The following is a 21082-nucleotide window of genomic DNA, read 5'->3' on the forward strand; positions in this document are numbered from 1 at the left end:
TTCCCTGCCTGCAAATCTCTTCGTAACGCTGCTTGAAATCGGTTGTTTTCTTGTCGAATTGAAAATGATCCAGTCTCTCGCAATCTATTAAATGTCAACATAAACACTCTTCGGTTTGGCACTCTTCTGTTTGGAAATCGTCGTGCATATTCTCGCACCGCCTTTAAAGCATTACCGTTGCAGAAACCGTATACAAAAACCATATCAGCATATTCACTATTAGAATACGTACGCGGCATATTGCAAAAGACAAAATTCATCTACTGTTAAAGGCTTTCAAAGAGCGACTGACAAATTCATAACAGAAAGTGGAAAATGTAATCAAATATGTCGGTGCTAGATATGGCAAGAAATGTAAACATTTTTTTTCGATTTCTCTGAAACGGAGCAAAAACGAGCATATGTCTATAGGACTTTTTTTCTTAGTTTTTTACTCCTCTACACGCTCCCGAAGTTTTGCGATTTAATTTGGAAACACCCTGTATATATATATGTATATATTGATTCTTTTTGATGTCTAGTTTGCGATTTATCAACTAATGGAGAATAATATGTAACTATTCGCGATCGAATCTCACGTCTAAATATAAATTCAATCAAATATATGTGCAAAAGTTCTGCTTTTATTTATATTTATAATTATACATATAACGCTAGTTTAATATTTCTGTCATTAGACAATTATAATATTTGAACACATAAAGTGGAACTACACCTGTGAAGAAATTTAAACAAAGCGAAATAATGATTACGAATATTAAGAGATTGTCGATAGTGCACGCTGAATAACTGCGATATAATGTAGGGGAAGTGGCAATCTGATGTGAGAGTTCACAAAGTGCGCAAAAGAATGACAGGTTTTGCGGTTCTATAAAATATTCATAGGATTCTGCGTTGGAAAATTGGCATTCGTGGGATTCATGGGTGACAGAAGCTGTGTGTTTGTATTCTGTTCCAATCGTGGCTAATACCCTGTAGTGAAAACGATGCATAATGCATCATGAACACATGTGAGCGAACGAATACTTTGAAATAAATAGGTCACCATACAATTAATATGAGAACAAGCTGTACTTCAATTGTGACTTTCGAATAAGCAAGGCATTTCATTAGCCAAATGAAATCTGTTACCGAAAATATTTTCATAAACTCATTTTATTTATTTATTATACTTTTAATTTTCTAAAAGAATTTTAAGATTCTGAAAAATTTTAAATGTTTTATTACATGAAAAGATGGCAAATTAGATGTTAAAAATTGAATCAGTGTAAGATGTGAGAAATCAGTAATATAAAATAGATAAACAAGGTATATTTTTGTATAAAAATCTCAACAGGTAAATCTGACGATGAGAGACGAGCAAAAACGTTGCGTGAATAAATAAAGCAGTCGGTACTTCAGTTGATCGAATAAATCCATTTTATTGATCATATGAAGTACACATGCAAAAGGCAAAATCTATCTGCCTTCGACTGGATTTACAAATATGAGACTCGGATTTGCTACAAACGGTTACATGTAATTCTCCACCAGCTGATAAATCGCAGACTAGACGTCAGATGGAAAATTGCCTACGATAAGCAACGACAGGATTAAAGAGGCTCGGAATATAAAAATGTCATAAGCAAAAAATTTGACCTTTGGAGGAGAACGGAGCTTTAATCATCGCTTTAATCAATAAAAATGCTATAAGACTTTAATGGATACAGACTGTTATTATTAAGAAAGTTTTAGGTGTGTTCTGTTAAAATTAAACTGGTGTCGGAGAAATTCTAATTTATTAACCCCTCATAGGCAACGAAAATTCATTGCTAAAGAATTATTCTAAAATTTGTTATAAGATCAACAAATAAGAATATATTTCTGCCTCGAGCTAATCTAAGCCAATGTAGTTACCGATATAAGCACAGTCTATGTATTCCGCGATTTACTGTGCTTACATATTTATAACTACTCCTTTCCAGCATCGATTTAATGAAATTCCCGCGTTGCACAATCGGTGCAGCACCGCGATCGATAGCACCGTCCTAAACGTGCTTTGAAATATAACGATTTTACTTGAGGGCGTTGCTTTCTCTTGCGATATGCAAAAATCTTGCGACTACTCAATTTAACTTGAAAATATCGTACATCAATCTTAAAATCGTTGCTTTTGATTCTACAACAAATAGTTAGTTTGTGTCTTCATACATCACAAAGAGCTTAGAGGTCTAATTCAAACAATGGATGTTTTCAGACAACAAGATCGTAGACAATCCAAACAGAAATAATCCGTGAAATTTCTGCCGTTAGGATTATATCGGTAAAGGATTACTTTGCATATGTATAACTGCCATACATTTAGTGTACCGTATCTACAAAATGAATTCCAACCGAGAATTTATTATCCATTATTATATAAAGTATATTATATAAATTTATATAAGCTATTTAGACAGACTATTTATATAACCCGTATTCGCTCGACTTTAATGAACATTGTCCTATATTTCTCGAGTCGTGTAATTAAATGCAATTATTATTCATTACAGTTATTCAATGAAGTATAAGAAAATAATTGTACAACAAAGCGCAACTGATTACAATCGTGCCTTTTTATTTCAATTATATAATTTTATTTCACAATTATATGAAACCAGACGTACATACGCATGTATATATTTTATATATGTAGCTTTGAGTAAAACATTGATGAGAGAATTTTGTGCGGCTCAAAGGCTGAAGAAACTGCTTTGCGAGCTCGTTCGTGCTTTATAGCCCGTCAACTTGATGCGTTATCTACACATCCACGGGCCTGCCGGCAATGCGTTTGTAACGTATTCGTAAACCCCGAAGACCGCCGTAATTACGCGCGCCACGTCGGAGGAGAGCGATCGGTGCAGCTGCATACTGCATCTATACATACGTAATTCCGGAACATACGCGCCGAATGGCACAAGCCGCACAGCGAAGCCGCAAACCGCGAAAATATGTCAGTACCGATAATGAGCTTACGTCCTCCCTGCACTGCGACCTAATATAATTTCCCAAACTCGACGGATAGCAGGCTAACACCGCAGCAATATTATCTAATAGACTGGCGACTGACATTCATCAACGCTCGAAGGGAGATCATAGCCTAGTTAACGTCGTCGTTTAACTACTTCGATTTGCATCTGTCCGTTTGACGTAACAATTTATGCGCCGTACTCGTGATAAGACAAAGTTAATTGATACTTCTCGATCTGCTGAGATAATAAAATTTCGTTCTATTAATTAAATTTAGCCTTCTAAGAAAAAGGAGATGAGAAAATGGAATATACAAGTAAAAAATTTCAATTTTAATTTATCTCTCGCTTGGCTCAATTAATCTTAAAATATTCTATAAAATTTTGCAATTTTAATTTTTATATCATCGCAGATAATTACGTTATCACTGACGAGTTATGTAATGTGTCAATATTTCATTCCGCGTGAAAAGAAATTGAAACAGACGCGCATCCAAAGAAAATATCTTGTTTAAATGTATTAAATGTGTTTCAATAACTAGAACGAGAGATCAGAAAGGATAATATAACGTCCAATAATTTTGAATTACGCGTTCTTTTATTTCAACATCACATTTCGTTGCATTCTTTTATTTATTCGAACGTATCCCAGGGAATACTTTTTAGTTAGCCACGAAGTTACCTTGATATATACAAGGGAAGGAATATTAGAAAAGTTGCGACCATTTATAACGTCACCGATTTAAGTATTCCTCCGCCTCGTTCCGTCGCCTTCGTAATTACGCGCGACAGTCTTTTTTTTCTGGATTTTTTATAAAGTATAAAGTCTTACATTTCAAGAACGTCACAGTCGCGTATGCGGATGAAGTTTTTAAGAGGATAATGTTCTGTGGATACGTCAGAAGACTCTTCTGCCCCAAGAAGAGAACTCTCAAAAGATTTAGCGAAATTAAATCCACGGCGGAGAAGTGTGCAAATACTCTTACTTTTCATTGCATTATAATAGCGATAGAGCAAAATTCTATGCGCTCGCTTGAACGATCGGAAAATCTATTCTGCACAAAATAGCTACCATCAGCTTAACATACAGTATTGCTTCGAATATAAAAGATACACGAATGATTCAAATAATATTAAATATGTATCGGAAATATGAGATCATTACATTAATAATATCGATTCTATGAATATTTTCATAATTAATTATCTGATTACTTAAAATTGTTCAAGTAAATTGTTAGATAATTAGTTGTGTATTATATAATATACCATATTGTGTGTAATAATTGTATAATAAGAAAAACTATTTTTATTAGATTATTTGTATAAAAAAATATAAAAATTAAAAGATTAATGCAGTATATGTTTTTCTTATCAATACACTATTTCTTTTAAAGAATATATATATTAACCGTCTAAAATAAATAATAAAAAATGTACAAATAATAATATAACGCGTTGTGATTAAATCCTTTAGTAATTGTAAAATAACATTGAAAAATATTCTTTAAAAATATATATTTATAGGAAAAGGTGAAGAGAAAAGATGTTTTAACAAAGCTCTCACGAAACCTGATCCATAGTACTGTGGATTTTTTGAAATAAACATCTCTCCTCTTATGAAATTAATAGAGCATTAATACAAACAGAAACGTATAAAGGAAAGACAAAAGATCACGTTGATTTTACACGTGTATTTTCTTACTTTCTTCTTTAGTATTCTTAATACTGAAATGCAAGTAAATCAATTTGCGCTACTATTTTTTTCTCCTACACTGAAAAAAAAAGATTGGCTGCTGCAGCAAATTAGATGGTAAAATATGGTATAACATTTTTAATTGGCTGCAGCTAATTTTTGGTTGCAGTAGCCAATTTTGGGTTGAGTTAGCCTATCCGCAATGTCAGTATAGGATTTCGATTGGCTGCTGCAACCAAAAATTGGCTGCTGCAACCAATTAAAAATACTATGCCATATTTCACCATCTAATTTGCTGCAACAGCCAATCTTTTCTTTCAGTGTATTAATCTTTTGTGTAGAGCTTCGGCAACAAGAGAAAAAACTAAAAAGCAAACTGAGTTTTATTATGTTTTTTTCTCATCAATTAATCGAAAACATTTGATAATTCAAGTAATTTCCATTTTATTTCTTTCAATTGTCATTGTTTAAAAGACTAAACAAGGCATCGAACACTTGCAAAATTCAACGCTGACGGTATTTTATTGCGCGGCGTTTCATTACACAGAAACAAACATATCCGATAATCGGTTTTATTGCAAGTTGAATCGAGTTTCAATGATACGTGTCGCTATAATTTGATGAGAGAAAGAAAAAAATCTTGTTAAGGTTAATTGAAATTAATCTCATTTCAGAAGAGTAAGCGTTATATCATTTATCATCTTGTTCGTTTCATCACGAAACTCATTAAAACATCAAACGTCCTAAATGGCGATTGTGTAAAATGGATTATTACAATGACACAATATAAAATGGAACGCATATATAAACAAAGTTTAAATAGAAAAGTTAATAAATATATATAAAATTGAGATGAAATATCAATTAAATCCTTTTCACAAATAAAAAATCTGATTTTAATGAAAAACGTTCAAGTATAAATATGATATGTACTTTAATATTATTTTTTGATATTCCTGGTTTATTAAATAATGTTTTATTAAAAAATAAAATGATTCTAAAAATATCGATTTTATATTTTTATCTCATAAACATAATGAAACTAGATCAGTTAGTTGAATTAGTATTAGACATTTTAATCTAATAAAGTAATGTCGGAAAACTAATAATAGATAAAAAATATTGAATAAATAAATAAACTTGGAATAACGTTAAAAAATTTTACATTCATCTTGCTAAAAATTAATATTAGCAATATTCAAAGGAATTAAATATATTATACTATTAATATTTTAAAAATAGAATGTTAAAAATAGAAAATTCTTTAAAAATTCTCTAAAATAGAATATTAACAGTGGTTTTTATTTCTATTTATTATTTTATTTTGAATATGAATAGTTTTAATTAAATTAATATTATTAATATTATAGGAATTTTTTTTAAACATAATTTTTTGGAGATTTTGTATTTCTACTTTTTTCTCTACCGAAAAAGAGGAGAAAAGATAAACAAGACAGAAAAAACCCATAAACTCCCCGCCTACGATGACTCTTGCTATACAACAGCTGCATCTCTGATTCGGAAAAACTTTCTTCATATTTTCAAATATCATAATGTATGATTCTGTATCATCAAAGGGAAATCATTCCCTAAGGAGAGGAAAAGAGTCTTTAGTAGTATCGAGAGACGTGATGTGATTAAGCGAAACGTCCATCCAACGTCTGTTTGTAGAGCGGCTAATTAACGACTTCAATTTTGTTGGTCATGTTCGGGAAAATCGTGCTGGAATTTTCGGGTATTATTATGTAAATCGGTATGCTGATGCTAGTGGAAATCAGTTAACGGCCGTAAAGTTAGGGTCTAATAACTAGGTTTTCAACACGCGTAGGACGTCACGCGATATTACAGAATCACTAATGAAATTTATTATTTCGTCGTCCATGGATAAACACCCGGTGATATTCGTAATGCAATAACCGCAAAGCGAAACGAACGAACGTGCAAGATAATTTCATGTTTGCCGTAGGAAATAACGAAATATAGAGCTGTGTTACTCTGAAAATGACATCTCCGAAGCGAGTTAAATTAAAAGTAGTGAAATTTAACGCAGTATTAAATTAAATGAAGTGGAGAATTTTGTTTATTAAAGACATACATGGAACTCGTCGAATTAAATTCGCATCTTTGGGTAATTAGCTCCATATTTTGTTTATTATGAATATTTATAACAAAAAAATATTTTATCCTAAAATTTTCACAGATTATGAAATATACATGCTACGATATTTAGAATATAATCAGCTTGCATGTTAATTAAATATAACGCATTTAGGACATGTCTATTAGATGTTTCTTTTATAGTATATCCTTCGGCAAAGCAGAAAGATATACATTACTATAAGAGATTTGCATTTCCTTTTAGTTTCTACTCTTCCTAGATATATTATGGTAATCGTATGATAGTATATCTGGTATTATATTCCATTTTCCTTTTTAAGTTCGCAATAGCTTGTATAAAATACGAAGTTTTTCAAAATGCGATCTTTTTCTAAAAACAAGTGCAAAACGAAACGAGTTCTTCAAGGTTTTACTCCCCCATTTCACCTACAAGATAGTGCTTGAACAAATCCGTGGGTAGCCGAGAAAGTCTTTCGTATTTGAGCTCTTTTCCATTTCTATCTCTGGAGAATCATATAAAAGATATTACAGTTCCCACAGCAACTATCCAACAGTAACAAAATTTTCATATTGTGAAAAATAATCATACAAGGATAAATTTGCATTGGCATGTCATAGTAATTAGATATAGTAAATTAAACTTAATGGAGTCTGTAAATTTTATTTTTAATTTTATGTCAAGTTATAAATCTGCAAATTACGAAAAATTATTTCTCGTAACGATTCTGGTTTACTCATAATTAATTAATACAGATTTATGTCTGAGGTAATTGCAAGAATTTATAAAAACGCGATATATACTTATAGTATGCGACAATTCCTGACAGACTAAATTTACGGAAATACTAGAGATTAAAAATATGCCAGCATCGTTGATATATACGTTGAATATGCTTCGTACTATTGGAATTCAACGGATAATGCGTGTATGAATGCGGGAAAATCCCGAGAAACACTAATGACGCGAATAATTATTCTAATAGCTCAGAGATGCTGCAGATTCCAATTAACACTTAAGATAGACGGATTGTGCAATTTATTCCTCTCGCTCGGTTTACCTGATTTTAATTAGTTTGAAAAAGAATTAGCGAAGCGTGATTCGTACAGGAGATTGATACAAATATATGCACGGTATATGCATATATTTAATAAAGTGATATAAAAATCCTAATCACGTTAATTTCAACATCTTGCTAACTTAAATTATTATTGATTTCCTGTTACAGAATCAATATTCAGACGTTGACGTAAGATTTTCGATATTCTAACGACATAAATATAAAGGAGACGCAAAAGCTACTAATTACGCGAAGCATATTGCAAGTATAACCGTAAGAAATTGACCAATTACAGTCGAATCCGAGGGGAATAATCGACTGTGACCCCATTTCTTATGGCTTAAGTCTTAAAACACCTATTGTAGATCCGGACTAATGGTATCGTTTACTTTTTACTCGTATAATTCTTTGGTTGCTAGTTATGTCATAAACTTGACACATTTCCTTATACTAGCTATTTCTAGAGGATGTAACCTTTTTACAACCCTCGTTATATCTGCTATTCATTTAGAATTGATGATACAATAAACCGCATACTCTTTACAAAATCTTGTACGTTATTTTGATTTTCATTTTATATCCTCCGCAGTAGCGCAGAAATGGCTCCAATTTGTTGAAAGCATTAAAAGCAGAAACACAGAGTCGATAAAACGTAATGATCAAAAGTTATACTTTCGAAGACAATATCAACGAAAATGGAGAGATCGCAATAAATATATATACATACACACACCGTGGAGTAAAATCTTATAAAACTAAACGTGCAGTATCTGTCAAGTTTATTAAGTAAGAATAGAGGTCATACATGAACCGCACGGCGTGATGTCTGTGAGAAAAGCTTCAGACAGCGCTGACGCGGTAACGGTCCGCGTGTTTATAATTAATGAACTTAATGAGAAATTAAGGCTTTATTTCATAAAACAGAGCCTGCTGTCGACGGCACCAGCGTATTTAGCGACGTCTTAATCCCTCAGAGACCCCCAGGCAGTCGAAATAGAAAAAGGAGGCGGCCGGTAGCCACCTGTGACTTCTGCCGGAAGGGCTGCGGGTCTAGTTGAAAGTGAAAAAGAGAAAAGTGAAAGAAGTGAGAAGGATATCCAACAGTATAAATCGTACAAAAGCGAGGTACGCGCTCTTTTCTTTCCTTTTCATAATCCTTTCGCGGACGTAGGATGCAGAGTAAATTACGTCCCGTCGCATCGCCGCGACAGCGACAACACGCTTTTTCATCTCGCGCAGATTGTAAATATCACCGTGCTGCTCAGTAAAATTTCATTACACATCCCATCCGCTCTGTGTCTGGCCCATGCGAGATAAGATTAAACAAAATTAACCTATATCCTCCATATAAATTTTCATCGAAAGAGAAATTTTGCATTTGTAGAAATTGAATAAATCGGAAGGACTTACCTAATGAAAACTACCGAAACGATATTGTTGTTTCTCTTTACGATATTTTGTTGTTTCTTTTTTTTTTAATTAAAATATATTTAAGAATTTTTTAATATAATTAATTTATGAAAAAGACGATATCTTCAAGTGTGAGAAGTGATTTTTTCAAATTTGATTAATCTGCAATTAGGAAAATTTTCTTGTAATAACAATCAAAAGCATATACAATTCGCATTTGGCGGTTGTTTGTTAATATAATACATACAAATGTAAAATCATATGCGTTTGTTCAGTGCAATTAATTATCTTTTAATAACTATTTGAACATAAAATGTAATAATTAGTTGAACGCAAATCCATGCAAATTTTCATCAAAAATAGATTTCCGTGAATGTATTTTCCATGGAAATCTCTAACGATAAATGCTAAAGTAATATCGCTATTAATTAATATGTAATATGTAAATGTAAAAGATATATATATATATATCTGAATATAATTAATCTCTTCAATAACAATACAATTTTTCTTACAAGGGTAGATAAGCAAAGTGATTTGCGTAAATTGGAATTAACATTATTGTTTATCAATACTTCCACTTACAATAAATTTAAATATAGATATAACATAACATTTTCTATATAACAAGGACTTTGTTAACGACAAAAAGACAAATATTTTTCTTAATTAGAAAATGTAAATGTATTAAAATTGTTATACCATATAATTATATATAATAATTACAATTAAAATCTTACTACTTATTAACCTATTTATTAACCACTTATTAACAATTACAAAAACACGCGCATAGAGGAGAAGGTGATATTATGGCCAGTGTATATATTGTGACCTCCTTTAATATTTCTGGTATTATATAGCGAATTCTAATGATTACTTATGAAATTATTTGTTCAGTAGCTCGCCGTTACACCATGACGCTAATATTACCAATACTAAATAACCAACACTTATTATAACACATTTTTACTTTCAAGTATTTCGAAACATTTGTGAGATACATTTTAGCATTTAATTACACTTACTTCCTCATTTTTTTAAACTTGAGCGTATCATCACACGAATATATGTATTTTTGAATGCGTTATTTGCCTATTAACATTTTATTTGATTGTATATATTTTGAGTTATGCAAATTTAAACAACAGCATGGCATTTTGCTAATGTGGCCCTCTATGGATATTGATTACTAACGACCTCTTTTTGAGGTTTTCATATCAAAATAATTATTTAATAATTGATTGTTAGCTCTACTCTTAATCTATAGTTTATATTACATGTACTATTTTTAGTACTGAGATTTTTAATACTGAGCAGCTTATATATGCAGAAGTTATGTGAATATATAGACATTCATTTGCATACATTTTAAAATGTTTTACTTTTTTGTTAATTTTGTAACCAAATATTGTTTTCTAAACAAAACTAATATTTTAAGGCTATTTTTATGGAAGGCCTCATTACCACCCATTTTTTTCTTCGACCATTATGCAATGTCGCCACATTTTTATTAATAGTATCCGAAGTAATAAATATTTCGTAACTTTGAGTCCAGAATCGATTCAACAACATTTTAACGAATGTAGGTGTCAAGTTTTAAACTTAAATATTGACTACTAACAAAGTTATTGTGTAAAATGTAACTAGGATGTCATAATACCACCTTCTCCTCTACTTTAATATAAAAATAAAGATAAAATAATGATAAATAAAGATAAATAATGATAAATAATGACTAATAAAAATAAAAAAATGAGAAAACAGAATAAACGAGATAATAAAGTAAGTTTAAAATAGAATGATAGGGATTGATCGAGAGCTGCGTAAAAATATTCTTGAGACTAAAATTTAATATATAAAAGACACATATCGATAATTTAATTTCAATACTACGACATATTAATATGTTTAATTCGGACGTTATATTGTATTTATTTCCCATGTGCGTTTGTCAAAAAAGAGGCGCAAAAAACCCCCAGCGTGCCGTAGCTACCCGTTTGCACATTTCCACCGACTAAACTCAATTCTGCGATATTTCTGAGTTCCGTTAATTTCCGTGGATAACTTTATCTTGCATAGGAATATATAATTTTAATTTTAGTATTCTTGATAGTTTGGTCGCAAGTGAAATAATTAAAACATTTACAATTCAATATATATTTCGACAAATATAATTTTTATGACAATGCAAAAGTATTTGCAATACTTTAAAGTGCATAAGTTAAATATTGAACTATAACCGTTCAGTTTTCAATATAGAATTTTATGTTACATTGATTTCAAAAGATTTTCTGTTCAAACTTATTTCACAGATATTCTTATATAATTCGATATAAATAATACAGTTTTTCTCAAAATTAATGCTCGTAGTATTAATCGATTAAATCTGAAAACAGTAAATTGTAGATATTGATGTCATGAAGGAAATGTTAGCTTTATTAGTGATTATAATTAACTTTAGAGGACAAAGAGGTCCATTATGCTATCTATTCTAATCCTTTTCTATTAATGTTATTGGTATTAGATATTAAGAAGTATTTTTTCTCAATACGAAATATATTACAATAATTATATTGTAATATATTTCGTTTGCTTACTGACCTAAAAAATCATCGAGACTTTCTGCTTCGATATTTATAACCAATATATCGGATTTCTTAACATAAAGCATGAAAGTTATGGCCTCAATAAAAGTCGCTGTTCTAAACGGAATATTTCAATTAGCTCGGAATGTCCCCATAGTAATACTATTTACTTCAATTTCCAGTCCACTTGGTGGTCCGAAATAACGTTACATCGGGTTTCATAATTTGATATTGTTCGCCTCATAATTTAATGTTGCCAATGAAATCTCATTCGGCACGTGTAAATGAGTAATAATAGAACAGTTTCTCATCTTTCAACAGAGGAATTTCAACTCGAATCACGGAGCGAGCAGAAAGCTGCGATTTCCCCGAGGAAGATGGGAGTTCCCGCGAGAGCGCAATGTAAGCGGGATAAGTGAATGAGGAAGTCGGTGACGTGCGACGTCGTTGGGTGGAAAAATGTGATCGTTTCGAAGCGACGTCGATAGCGACTGATCGATCTCGAGGAACTACCACCGACTCGTTTCTGATCGCGGTCAGGAATCGCCGCGAGGAATCAAATTAATATCCTTCGGACGAAGGAGGAGCACTTTGACGGACGCGGGTGGCAACGGGGACGAGTAAGACGACCGTATTGGATTTCCAGGAGGTGGACGAGACTCCGATCGACCTTCCGGGTGATGCCATCCTGAGGCAACGACATTCTTACGGTCGTGCTCTAAGTCACCAGGGTGCGACCGGCCGGAAAATATGGCCGATCTCGAAAGGATCAGGCTGGTGGTACTTGGAGGCGCCGGGGTCGGCAAAAGTGCCATTATACGCCGGCTACTCGGTCAAGGCTTCAGTGAGCGATACCGGCCCACCGTGGAGGATCTATACTCGCGAGAATGCATTCTTGGCACTTTGACGCTTAAAGTCGACCTTCTGGATACCGCGGGTAAGATGAACATCTCTCACCATTCCCCTTTTCCCTTTATTGATTGCATTCAGCAGACTAAACAGTTGAATGAGCGCTCGCTGCTATTGATGTATTCTTCTAGATCTAAAATTCTGATTGATGATCTAAAAGAATACACGAATTACAGCGAGCGCTCAATTATTGAGTCCGCTGAATGCGCCCATTGTTAAATTGCATGAAACATGTCGATTTTCTATATCAATGATTTTTAAGTATAGTTTTAAAAAAGTCACTTTTTTCAAATTGTTGGAAAAAAACCGGAAAAATTTTGGTTTTTTTCCGAAAGATTGGTTTTTTGGAAAAATTGCTGTTTTTGCTATGTAAAAGACATAAGTATTTTGCTACCCAGATAGCACATGATATTAATAGAACGTATATGAACGTTCTAAGAATATTGGTACGTTCTTAAAATGTTCTATGAACGTTTTTATTTGGTGCTGTATAGGTATGTAAAAGACATAATAAGTATTATAAAGAAATTTCTAAATTCCTTTATAAAATTTATGCGATCTATGAAATTATGTAGCATTATTTTTATTAAAATTTTTTAGTTATTCTTCTATTTTTATAGTAAAACCTAATGTAACCTTCCTTTAGTACATGGCAAAGTTTAAGTAGACAGATTTTTAACTCTAGTTTGTCACACTCCGATCTAATAAACTCCTGAAGTGTCTCTTTGTAGATTATTTTTTTTTTCAAATATTTTGTTACGAATTCAGTTAAATTCAAATTATTTTCTAGACCTACTATTATCATATAAACATGATGTTTGGACTCTATATTTTTAATTCTTACATTAATGGTGCAATAGTGTGTTTTGTATATTTTATTGAATATTCATTATGCGACCTCAATCTTTTATACAATTTTAAAATTTCTGTTAACTTATCCCGCTGCGTATCCTACACGCAATTATTTTCTTTACGGAAAGAACCGAGAAGCAAACGTGGTAGGTTTTACGAGCACGCATGAATTTGTCCAAAATGAATTTTCCTACTCTTGGGAAAAAAAACCGAAAAAATCCGTGGAAAAATTGGAAAAATTGGTTTTTTACCGATCCTTTAAAACTATATTTTTAGTAATTTTTTAAAAGAAGGAAAGATGTGCACGTGGCTGTAATCGCAAAAATTCACTAATACTTTTTTCTGGATGAAAAATTGTTTTCATAATTTTCTTTTTACTAAATAATTTATATAGAGATGTAAAAAATTATAAATTATAAATTTTTATAGCTTTAACAAGATTAACTACTAATATTTCGCAAAAACACTGTGGTAATGCTTTTATTAAAGGATAATATTATATCATTTTAATGTAATAACGCACCGTTTTATGCACTTATGTAATAATTCAATACTTAATTAATTGAGTTTAATTAAGTACTGTGTTATACACTTAAGTTGTAATATAAATCTCAGTATAATCACACTGTTATTGATTAATTTATCATTTTAAAATTTTGTATATTTACGGATCTGCTCATAAAAATTCTAACAAGAAAAATAATAAGTCTCATACGTGAAAAATTAATTCTATATTTTTTTAAAAGCGATCTTGAAATGTGAAATTTCCCTCCTCATCGAATCTGCTATGCAATATAACGAAAAATATTAAATGATACGTGATACTACGTGCACATTCTCAATATGGTGAAACAGAATACTGAATGTTTTGATTGAAAACGAAAGAAGCTTGGATCTCTCTCTTCCTTCCCCTCCCTCTCTCTCTCTCTCTCTCTCTCTCTCTCTCTCTCTCTCTCTCTCGCCGGAATCGCATATCAAATAAACGTAACTCAGTAGCGTTCAATATAGCTGTACAGAAATGTGTTCGTGTACCAAGGCATCCTCTAATCGAGATTGCGTAAAGATATATCCCAATAACTTTGTAGCGAGAGAGCAACGGAGTTTATATCGAAAAAGCAGCGAGATAAATGCGCTATATGTGCGCGTCATAAATAAATAGAATGACTTATTTTCCGTATGTAGTAAAAATTGATCAGAAATAACAGCATGCTTTTAGGCGACATTTGTAAAAATAACATGAATAAATTTGTCAATAAGTTGTCAATTTGAAACGTTTCAATACATCTTTTAAAAAGAATTGAAATAAAAAGAATTGAAACTGAGAAGAGAATAAGAGAAATAGTGAATAAAAAAAAAAAGTTATTTTATAATAGATGTTTTTCTAAGAATTATTTTGTATTACGCGAAGCAACAATGCACGATTTTTTCAAATGCGTAGGAAGATTTTTCTCGTAAACATCCACTCTCTAAATCAAATAAATTTTAATTTTATTTCTATAGGTGACCTGCAGTTTCCTGCGATGAGGCGGTTGAGCATAGCCACCGCCCACGCATTCCTACTCGTATACGCGACATCGTCATTACCAAGTTTCGAGTGCGTGAAACGTTGCTTCGAAGAAGTGAGAGAACAACGACCCGATTTTCAGGTGCGGCTTATTCACGTTAATTCTCTCGTGATTTATTTCGTAAAATTTATCGAGTATTTAGCAGTTACTCTTATCAATCTGCGATTTAAGTTAGATTAAATCTCTATCTTTGGAGTAGTATGAAATATTAATTTGCTGTGTTCTCAATATTTATAACTTTGAACAATATCTAGAGCTGATAAAAAAGCATTACATGCGGCATTTTTCAAAAATCGATTTTATTAGTTACGCTTTCGTGGAAAACAAATAGTAACGAAGACATATTTTCTTTCCAACAGGAAGTACCGATAGTTATCGCCGGAAACAAGCTTGACCTAGCGCCAGCACGAAGGGAAGTACCAATCGAGGACGTGAGCGAATGGCTATATTGCGAATTGCCGAAACTTCGCGCTAAGGTGATGGAGTGCTCGGCAAAGGACGACTATAACATTAAGGATGTATTCAGATGTTTCGTCACGCTTTCCAAGATCGTGCCGAAAAATCCCACTGGCGAGGTCGAGCAGTCGGGACTCAGGAGAAGATGTTCAGCGTACGGATCACGCAGGTATCGTAACACTAACTTTATTCCATACATACGAATGAATGCTATTGAGCAACAAGGCATTTGTGTCTTCATATATATTATAATATATCATAAAATATATATTATAATGGTTAAAATTATATACCGAATAGAGGACCCCGCTCCTAAGACATATATTGTCATAACCCTGAGTAACAGGTTTCAGCCGTCGCTCGTCCTTCATTAAAAAGTTATTAACAATAGAATTTAAAAAAAATAACATCTTTTTTCTACCAAAGCAGAGAATTTTTGTTCCAAATAGTAATATAGAACAAAAATTCTCTGTTTTAAAATAGATTTCCTAAGCAGGGGGGGGAGGTGGGGTGGGAGTCACTTCGCGTGGAAAGTTGTAAAATATACTTCAAAACAGAAAATTTCTATTTTATATAATAGAAAAAGGACATCATTTTTCAAACTTCTTTTGTTAATAACTTTTTTTAATGAAGGACGAGCGACGGCTAAAACCTGTTGGAGGTTACTTAGGGTCATGACCTTGACAATATATGTCAAGGTCAAGGACATAGGAAATAGGAAGGAAATCCCCTATTCGATATAATTACCATTATAATATGCGAATCTCATTTTAAGAATGAATTTAAAAAAAATTTATTTTAATTTTTTTTAAAGAAAAGTATCAACTTCAAAGCGAAAAGTTTTCGAATTATAAATTATATTTATAAAAAATACGTAGTGCTTCTCATTTTTTAATTGACTAAATTTTTAATTTGAAATTTAGTTTATCAAGATATTTCATACATTAAGGAATATTTCAAGAATTTAAATTTCCGGTTGAACTTTATTCATTTTTCTTTTCAAGAAAAAACTAGTATAAATTCATTCTTCATGTAAATTCTGTACACGTACTATGATAATTGTAACTACTAATGTCGAACGTGGCTTTAAGATTTATTTGTTTAAAGGTTGTTGCTTAGCATTAACTACGATAATTAAGTAATTTTTCGTGTTATATCCATCATAGATAAAATCGTAATCTCGAAAGACACAGTGAATTGCTAAGTCAAGCTTATTTAATCCAGATAGTTGGTGCAAGCAGGCTTAAAATGAAGATTGCATCCGACGTAAATGAGAACTGAGAATTGTAAGAGGCAAGTTTCGCGTCAAATGTAGGGTGAGAATATGGATTTAGATGCAAGTCAATATAATAAACATTATTAAATTTTTTCCTTGTTTTAAATTAAAAATGATGAACGCGTAGGGAAACAAATATATACACAGAAAAAAAATTTACAGATTTTAAATAAATATTTACTCCAATAGTACTAACGAAATATTTACTAAATGTAAACATATATTTATTCGATTTAAACATAACTGTCTTATTTTGAATAAATATTTATTTACTATAAATAAATATTTCGTTAGTACTATATATGTTAGAGTAAATATTTATTTAAAATTTACAAATTTTTTTTTCAGTGTATAAATTATAAACGATGGATAAATTATCACCCATTAATTACTTATAATTAATAGTTCTTTCTATTTAAAAATATTGAATATTTTTACTACGAACATAAAAATTGTAAAGATTAAATTTTATAGACTCAATTTTATAGATAGTTTAATTCGTTACTTTTGATATCGAGAAAAATCAATAAAAATCCGAAAAGAAACTTGTTGAATTACGTAGTGATAACACACGTACTAAACTAGATTACGATATAATTTCTTTAATATATATACACGAAGGTAATTCCAATCAATGACTTTAATCGTATTCGCAAACCCACCATTTAGTCGCGTTTCATCTATCGGCAGCATGTATTAACGGAACAGGTATTCTATCTAAAAGGTTTTCAATGCACTTTAATGTCGCTTTACCAATGTCGAAGTAGATCAAATATGAACATAATTGAAACATTAAATACCATTTTCGATATAGTTTCAATATCATTTCAGATCGTCCATTATTCTTGAACATTATTATTTATATTCGATAGTACTCCAGCTTGCATTTTGCATTGCTTGATTCTTTTTATTCATTACTTTTATACGTTTTATACGAGGGGGTAACTACTTAATGTAATCGTGGGACAGAGTCCTTGAAATCATTATAAAATTCATATGAAATCTCTATGTATAATCCAATAATTACATATGCAACCACGAGAAAACATTATATAATATTAAATCATATAATAAAATCTTATATTTTACCAAATTACTTCATGTGTAGTGAAAAAAATTTACATTATTTATAATCAGATAAAATCATATGAAATCATGTAATCTGTCGGACAATATTTCAGTTAGTGGTTACCGCCTCGATTTTATATATCGCGATAACGTTAAGATACGTAACTAACGCCGATTTTAATGGAACTTTTAATTAAAGTGCTTGCAAAATGATGGAACAAAAATAGATATCTATTTTATCGGTAATTGTTCAATATTTAGGAAAAATTAGAAAATTTAAGGAAAACTGACAAAAATCCAAAAAATTATACCGTTCAACATCATTTTGCAACATGAATGTGAATAGTTATTTCCGATTATTTTTACCTGCTAAACACGAATTTCTTGTTCGAATTTGACTATTACATCATAATATTAAGAAAAATGATATCAAAGCTATAACGTTTTTATGACGTTATAGCATCGACAACAAATTTTTTTCTAAATTTTCGGGCTTCGATCGATGTAGGCATTGCTTCTTACTTACGTATGTATTCACATTACACGGTCCTAATAAATCGTTTATTTTTACATATACTATATAAGCCTAGGGATTACATGCGCGTATATGTTTTCAATAATTGAGAAAAGAACTTTACATATTTTGAGAAATCATAATCATAATTTTAAAAAATAATTTCAAATGGTATGTGTATACAGGGGTGATCCGAAATTCCCGCATTCGGAGTACAGGACATGATACTTTATGTTAAAACAAACAACTTTTTCCTTTAGCAAAATTGCATCCGATAAATAATTTTTGCGCTTATTTGATAACGTCAATCTATTCTCCTGCAAAAACTACTTATTAGACGCAATTTTGCTAAAGTAAAAAGTTATTTTTTGTGCTAAAACGAACAACTTTTTCCCATAATAAAATTACATTCGATAAATGTGCTCTCCTGCAAAATCTTGTCCTCCGAATGCGGAAATTTCGAATCACTCTGTATAAATGCATTTCTCTTCATTTCTTATTTAGACTTGAAAAAACGTCCGAATTCAAATTATATATTTTAATATCTTAACAAAAAGTCGTAATATTTAAATATTTACTTTCGCTTTATAACTCCATTTATTGAACTTATATAATTAATTGCGTGCAATTTAATAGAGCGCCAGAGGGCTATATCATGATATATTATTTTCAAATCTTAAATAATATTTACATTCCTTCTAATTATTTGCTGTCTTTTATTTAAAATTTCCTTTTGGAAAAGTTCTCTTCTTAAGTCGTAACAATCATGTCTTCACAGAGAGAGATATACCTAAATTAATAAAAAACAATCATACAATTCGAAATATAAATCATTAATATCAAAAGAATCTTTCACATTAATAAAAATATAAAATAATACACAGCGCGAAGGGCTATTGTACATAACTAGACACCAAAAATTCAAAGAAAAAACAAATGCAGCGTTAAATTAAGTCAACTACAATTTTGTAATTACATTGAAAAAAATTGTTCATTTGATTAAATTAATTTAATTTACTTTTATTTTTATCGTTTTTATTTTTTCGAGAATGTATATAAATATATATATTATAATAGATATATACATTCTTCAATGAAAAAAATAGAGACAAACCAAATTAATTTAGTCAATTGAATAATTAATTCAATGAAATAAACAATTTTCAATGTAATTACAAAATTCTAATTGACTTAAATAAGTCAAATATGACTGAAATACATACATTCTTCATCAAAAGACATAAAGATGAAACAAATTAATTAAAACAAATAAACAATTTTTTTTCTAATGTTTTCCTAACTCTCATCTATTATTCTTTTATTCCAATGAGAAAGGTCTGGCAGCCCTAGCGGCAGAACCGGCAGTGCGGGTTCCGGTGGGAATCTTCAGCAAGTGGTCGCGGCTCAGGGTCCTAGCGTCGTCAGCGTTACTGAGGAGGTAAAGAGCAAACCACGTAGTCGCAGCCTAATCAGGCGCACTTCAAGAAAAACGAAACAACAGATCAGGGATGCCCGTGCCGACGACTGCAACATCTCTTAAATCTGCTATCTCGACAGAGAAACGAGTTTCGTTCACGACCAGAAATCCGCTGGTTCCGATCATTACGAAGGAACGCAACAACGAGCAATCGAGTTTTTTTGATCAAGTGCGTTAAGGTAAGACTCGAGCTGACGTTCGCAATTTGGAAGGAAACAAGTAGTCTTTCCGTGTCTACATGAATAACGGATTAACTTTTATTGCTTGCTCCGTCTTAGTCCACGGAATTTTTAGGTGAAAAGCAAGCGTGATAAGTAGATAAAATGGATAGTTTTAGAGGAAGTCTAGTTCGAAGTTCGAAAAGATACAAATCGACTTCGTAAGATTTATACCAGAAAGTATGTGTATCGATAACAAAAGTATTATTATTATCATTAAATATTAAATTTGAGAGAAAGAGATTAAATTTGAAACGTTAATTTTCCCTTGGCAAATATTTAATACAAAATGTTAAACATCATGATAAAATCTCTAATACCTTTTTAGATCAAGATAACATAATTTTTTATATGGAAATTGTAAAATGATTAAATAACATTCAATTTTTATTAAGAAAAATGCGAACATAAATTGTAAAAGGCTTTTTGCTATCGACATACATCTTTTTTGGAATATCCCTTGTATATATTTACGTATAAATTAACGTGTGGATGTGAAATTGATGTTTAATGATTGATATGTAATTGTTTTTAATGAATGGATGAACTCTCATATTTCTTTGTGTAAATATTCCTGACTCAAAGTAAAAAATTACATTCTTCGGGTATTATATATGTAACGTTTTGTTGCGATTGTATTTACATCCCGAAAAGTATAATGTACGTATATGGAAAGCGATATATGATTTTGTTGTGGATATGGAAAAGTTTATTTAACAAGAAATACATGATTCACGTATAAAACAAGAAAAACCACATATCGCGTTTCCAATATATATATTAACTCATAATTTAAAACCGCGTATGCGCGTATGCACACTAATTAATCGTATATAAATCTGCGAATTTAAAAGCGCGTCTCTTCAAAAAATAACGACTTTAAAGTACAA

General features: G+C 31.1%; 1 protein-coding gene across 1 annotated transcript; it reads left to right on the forward strand.

The window, feature by feature from the left end:
- The first annotated feature begins 12548 nt into the window (after positions 1-12548).
- LOC108724427 (GTP-binding protein Di-Ras2) lies at positions 12549-20365 on the forward strand. The gene is made up of 4 exons (XM_018450796.1): positions 12549-12794; positions 15119-15264; positions 15543-15808; positions 19833-20365. Exons 1-4 carry the CDS (start codon positions 12608-12610, stop codon positions 20035-20037), a joined length of 804 nt encoding a protein of 267 aa, XP_018306298.1. The 5' UTR covers positions 12549-12607; the 3' UTR covers positions 20038-20365.
- The last annotated feature ends 717 nt before the right edge of the window (positions 20366-21082 follow it).

Source organism: Mycetomoellerius zeteki, unplaced genomic scaffold, assembly GCF_001594055.1.
Source record: "Mycetomoellerius zeteki isolate Tzet28-1 unplaced genomic scaffold, Tzet1.0 scaffold298, whole genome shotgun sequence".
NCBI lineage: Eukaryota > Metazoa > Arthropoda > Insecta > Hymenoptera > Formicidae > Mycetomoellerius > Mycetomoellerius zeteki.

Coding starts and splice junctions, on each gene's coding strand:
- LOC108724427 (XM_018450796.1), top strand. CDS start 12,608: ATGGCCGATCTCGAAAGGATCAGGCTGGTGGTACTTGGAGGCGCCGGG. Junction 12,795..15,118: donor CGACCTTCTGGATACCGCGG/GTAAGATGAACA, acceptor TTATTTCTATAG/GTGACCTGCAGTTTCCTGCG. Junction 15,809..19,832: donor TCAGCGTACGGATCACGCAG/GTATCGTAACAC, acceptor CCAATGAGAAAG/GTCTGGCAGCCCTAGCGGCA.